This window comes from Phacochoerus africanus, chromosome 7, assembly GCF_016906955.1.
Source record: "Phacochoerus africanus isolate WHEZ1 chromosome 7, ROS_Pafr_v1, whole genome shotgun sequence".
NCBI classification, from domain to species: Eukaryota; Metazoa; Chordata; class Mammalia; order Artiodactyla; family Suidae; genus Phacochoerus; species Phacochoerus africanus.
In genome coordinates, this window is record NC_062550.1 from 64,866,235 (window position 1) to 64,871,813 (window position 5,579).

A 5,579-nucleotide genomic window follows, 5' to 3' on the forward strand; every position below is an offset into this window, starting at 1 on the left:
GGTCTCTCTGGATTATGATAGGCATTCCAATAAAAACAGAAAGACTTTCTTAGGTATCTCTGACACTGATTCCAACAGAAAGAGGTTCTGCTTAAGACTGGAATTGTAATAAAGGCCGTGAAGATAAGTATCAGAGATGGATGTTATTTTGCCACAGCTTCATTATAAATCTTGTGTTGAGATATAGCACTTGACATTTGGATTTGTCTTTCCTGTGGAAATGTTCCCTACGTTGAATACAATCTTTCTGATACTGTCAGTAGTGGAATTCATAATTGGAGCGTTGGGCAATGCATTCATTGGACTGGTAAACTGCTCTGAATGTACCAAGAATCAAAAGATCTCTTTAGTTAACTTCATCCTCACCAGCTTGGCTATCTCCAATGTCAGTCACCTGTTGGTGGCTTTGTTGGACTCATTTATAATGGGACTACCTCCATGTTTATTGCTCACTAACAAACTAGCAAAACCTGTGACTTTGCTTTGGAGAATAACTAATCACTTGATTACCTGGCTTTCCACCTGCTTAAGCATTTTCTACTTCCTTAAGATAGCTCACTTCTCCCACTGCCTTTTCCTCTGGCTGAAGCGGAGAATGAACAGAGTCATTCCTGGGATACTTGTATTCTCTTCGGTCTTTCTGGTTTTTGACTTTCTACTGCTAGAAACATTTAATGATCTTTTCCAGAATACAGCATCTGAAAGTAATCTGACTTTAGATAAAAATCTCTATTTTAAAACCCTGAGTCTCCTTAGCTTGACCTTTTTCTTTCCTGTTATTCTGTCCCTGATGTCATTGCTTTTTTTGTTTCTGTCCTTGGTGAAACACACCAGAAATTTGAAGCTTAAGTTTGTGTGCTCGAGGGACCTCAGCACACAGGCCCATAAAACAGCCATGAAAATGGTGATGTCAGTCTTCCTCCTCATCATGGTTCATTTTTTTTCCGTACAATTGGCAAATTGGTTGTTAGTTGTGTACTCTGGCAACGAGTTCATAAAGTTCCTCATGTTAGCAGTATATGTCTTTCCCTCCGGCCACTCATTTATTTTGATTCTGGGAAGCAACAAACTAAGACAGAGAGCCTTGAAGGTACTGAGGCATCAAAAAGCTTTGAAAAAAGAAAATCCATTGCCTTTACAGATACGCTTTCAAGAGTCTTTTCAAAGATAAAAACTTAATGAGGAGATTTTAAGGACCAATTTTTACTTCTACTGTTTTGTTTTCCTCTTGGGTTCCTTTAAGTATTGTTGAGCATAACTGAAATTTTCCCTAAAAGAGGTTGCTTTTGATGATAATTCACACATGGTTAGCCAATATAGTTTTAAAGGTATTCAGCTTTTGTTTAAAACACTGGTTACCAATATTTTTAAGTCTCAAATCTTCTTTCAAAGAGAATCTAAATTATTTAATTTTATATGCAAAAGATGTATGTAATTGTAATTTTATTTGTGGGAAAGGAGGCATGTAGCTCTTTAGAGATCAAGATAAATTAAAAACGTGACTAAGGAGAAGATCTACAAAATGTTGATAGAAAAGTTTGAGCAATGGAAACCATAGGCGGGAAAATTACGGCCTCATAGGTTAAAAGTCTTTTTTTAAAGTAAGAAATTAGTGCATTGTTATTAGAGGTCTTACTGATAACAAAGGAATAAGATGTACCAGAATATGAATAATATCTCTAGTGCAAAATAAATTATCTTTAAGTAGAAATTGGAAATGCTAATCTTAATCTGAATCCCCAAATCATAAATATTTTTGATGTGTCTGGGCACTTACTAATTTTGCTAAATTCCAGAGTTTACAGTGTGCATTTTTAGAATGGTAGAAGTCAATATTTCTACTCTGATATGTGATAGAATTAAAAATATATAGAAGATGAGTTCCCGTCGTGGCGCAGTGGTTAACGAATCCGACTAGGAACCATGAGGTTGCGGGTTCGGTCCCTGCCCTTGCTCAGTGGGTTAACGATCCGGCATTGCCATGAGCTGTGGTGTAGGTCGCAGACAGCGGCTCAGATCCTGCGTTGCTGTGGCTTTGGCGTAGGCCGGTGGCTACAACTCCGATTGGACCCCTAGCCTGGGAATCTCCATATGCCGCGGGAGCGGCCCAAGAAATAGCAAAAAGCCAAAAAATAAATAAATAAAAGGGTAGCTTCAATATTAAAAAAATATATATATATAGAGAAGAATTGCTCCTTAAACCAAAAGCACACTCATTGCTATTACAAAAATGTCAAAGCACATTTTGAGAATGATTATGTTTATGTTTGTGTACATACATTTTGTGTAATCTGATCATTAGAGAAACAAATGGAAACAGGTCTATAGGGAAGACATAGAAAGTAAAGTTTTTGATGGAACATAAATTTTAGGCTTACATGTGTAAATATTGTGCTGTTTTGACTATAATAACCTAAATTTAGATAAGGTAACTACAAATCATAAATAAGGTTAAGGATTGGAAATTCATGTAAAATTTTGAATATAATGGTATGGATTATAAAACTGCACAGATGCTATACATGCATATATAATGAATTTATTAAAAATAAAGAATTCTTGGAGTTCCCATTGTGGCGCAGTGGTTAACGAATCCGACTGGGAACCATGAGGTTGCGGGTTCAATTCCTGGCCTCGCTCAGTGGGTTAAGGATCCAGTGTTGCTGTGAGCTGTGGTGTAGGCCAGTGGCTATAGCTCCGATTCCACCCCTAGCCTGGAAACCTCCATATGCTGCAGGGGCGGCCCTAGAAAAGGCAAAAAGACAAAAAAAAAAAGAATTCTTTTTTAGGTCCTTATATTTTATGTTTACTTTAGATTGTGTTAAAATAAACAAAAATCTATAGTTAAATGGTGATAAATAAACGAGCTGTAAGTTAATATTGATAAAGCCATATAGGTAAGGGCACTGTTTTAGGGCTGTTCCTTGGAGCTGGGAATGATGTTAGAATTATTAACGTTCCTTGAGGAAGATAACTGAAAGTTTGCTCAGTGACCCCATTCTTCCCTTCTCAAGCCTGAATTCCTGATCTTAAGTTTTAAATTCACCAATAAAGAGTGAACTTGCAAAACCCTACCCTCAACCCCAATAAAGGCAGAGCCCCAGGTCTGTGCTTTCTTTCTCTTTCTCCCCATGACTTCACTGTGTGGCCCTGGGTGTGCCGTGTACCCTCTAGGACCCACGAGTAACAAACCTTGGTTTTTTTGAAGTTCTCTGAAAGTTTGTTTCTGAGATGGGTCTTGCAATCATAATAAGAACCACAAGGGCCAGTTCAGCCACAACACTGGCTCTGGTGGGGAAATGTCTGTGGGGGCTCCCACAAGTTGTCTGGTACCAGGTTAGTGGTTCAAGCATTCCTACCCAGTGGAGAGGCTGAGACCAACACAAAACAGGTTGCTTGTCAACCAGAGTCAAAACTAGCTGAATGGGGAATTCACTGTTAGAGAACAGTGGGCAAAATCCTGTCTTTTTCCTAGAGAAACTTCATATATATTCAACTGTGGGTAGAGAGATGTTTGCCTGGACTTAGGAGGAACTGTAAAGCACACACGAAGGAGCTCTCAATGAGTGCTAATAATGTACCCCTAACCAATTAAGTAGAATCCCTAAGGACAGTTCAAAGGTGTTAATATATATTACATATTAATAATATATATAAAATAATATTTATATATTTAGAGTTACAAATGATATCACATATTAAATGACACAAAATAACTTATTCACAAAATAGAAACAGACTCAAAGATTTTGAAACCAAATTTATGATTACGACATGACAGGAGGAGGGATGGATTGGGAGGTTGGGATAAACATATACACACCACTGTATATAAAATAGATAAGTAACTAGGACCTATTGTATAGCTCAGGTAAATCTACTCAATACTATGTAGTAACCTATATGGGAAAAGAATCTGAAAAGGAATGGATATATGTATACATATAACTGATTCACTTTGCTGTATACCTGAAACTAACACAATACTGTAAGTCAACTATACTCCAATGAAATCTAAAAGAATAAAAATAAAGTTATCTAGGTAACTCTCATATGCAGTCAAGGTTGAGAAAACCATTGTATTAGAGCTACCTGTTTGTCATAGCAAAAACAAAAAAACAAAACCAAAACAAGCTAAAATGCATTTTACTGTAAATTAATTTTTTATGAGGAAAAGACTTTCACCAAAAGCAGAATTAATGAAAAGGAGAAACTCCCTCCTACTCACTCAGTTCCTTTCTAGTTTTGCTTTTTTTTCTACTTTATTTTTTCTTATTATTTTTTCCCTCTCAGCTGACAATAGCTTATTCAGAATCAAATAGGCAGTAACTTATTGGAAACAAAGCTCAAAAATTCAGAGTAATAGCTCAGATAGAGATACGATTTTGGTACATTTACATATGCCTTTACCTTGTTCTGAAAAATCATTTCTCTTGTCTATTTCTTCAAAAAATTTTAAAGAGCTGGGGTCAAATCGGAGCTGCGGAGCTGTAGCTGGTGGCCTATACCACAGCCACAGGAATGCCAGATCCTTAATCCACTGAACAAGGCCAGGGATCAAAACTGCATCCTCATGGATGCTAGTGAGATTTGTTAACTGCTGAGCCATGAGGGGAACTCCTTAAAAAGCTTTAAAACCTAAGCCAGTTGTCACTATCTTTAGGACACTAGAATTAACTCTTGACTACAGATTTTGTAATAGCCTTCTCAGTGTTGTAATTGCATTTTGGTCAAACTTTTGTCATATTCAATAGTAGTGGTTGATTTAATGTTGCTTTTTCCTCTACTCTGTGAGCTCCTTGATGTTGCTTCTCTTTATTACACTTGTTTCATCTGTAACATTATCTAAAATGTTATGGCTTTTATTAAGTAAAATTAATGAATAATGCCTGTGTTATAGAGATTCTTTTTAGAGAATTCTATTAAAATTAAGAAACTTCACAACTTAGAATAGATTTACAAGGAGATCCTGCTGAGTAGCATTGAGAACTATGTCTAGATACTCATGTTGCAACAGAACAAAGGGTGGGGAAAAAATGTAAATGTAATGTATATATGTAAGGATAACTTGATCCCCTTGCTGTACAGTGGGAAAATAAAATAAAAAAAAGAGAAAAAAAAATTAAGAAACTTGAATATGAAGGTATTGTTTCTGTTGAAAAGAAAGTACAAATCAGTGTAAAGAAATTTTTAATTCCAAGGATAATTTGATTTATAATGTATCCCTTTCAGTAAAAAGGTTAAAAATCATTTTGTACTTATTAGAAGTAAGCACAATTTTAGTTTTTAGATTTACATGTCAGTGTGACTAAACTTTTCTTTAATGACCAAGATAAAAAAAGATTTAAACAACTATGCATAGCCCTTGGTTCTTATGAGTGGGCTTTAGCAGTAGATGTCTCTTTGGGATTAAGTCCTCCCTACTCATGTACTAATCTTGGACAGATGAAGCTATAAGAAGCAGTGGCCTATTCCTGATAATAGAAGAACAGAAAATGAATGTTAAAAGATGAGGCCTGGGTTATAGACGGGGCCAGGCCTTCTGGTGTGTTTACTGTACTCTCCCTGTTAAAACGGCA

The 5,579-nt window shown here is 36.2% G+C and overlaps 1 protein-coding gene across 1 annotated transcript; it reads left to right on the forward strand.

The window, feature by feature from the left end:
• The first annotated feature begins 220 nt into the window (after positions 1 to 220).
• Positions 221 to 1,171, forward strand: TAS2R42 (taste 2 receptor member 42). Its single transcript, XM_047785760.1, has one exon. It carries the CDS (start codon positions 221 to 223, stop codon positions 1,169 to 1,171), a length of 951 nt encoding a protein of 316 aa, XP_047641716.1.
• Positions 1,172 to 5,579: the final 4,408 nt, after the last annotated feature.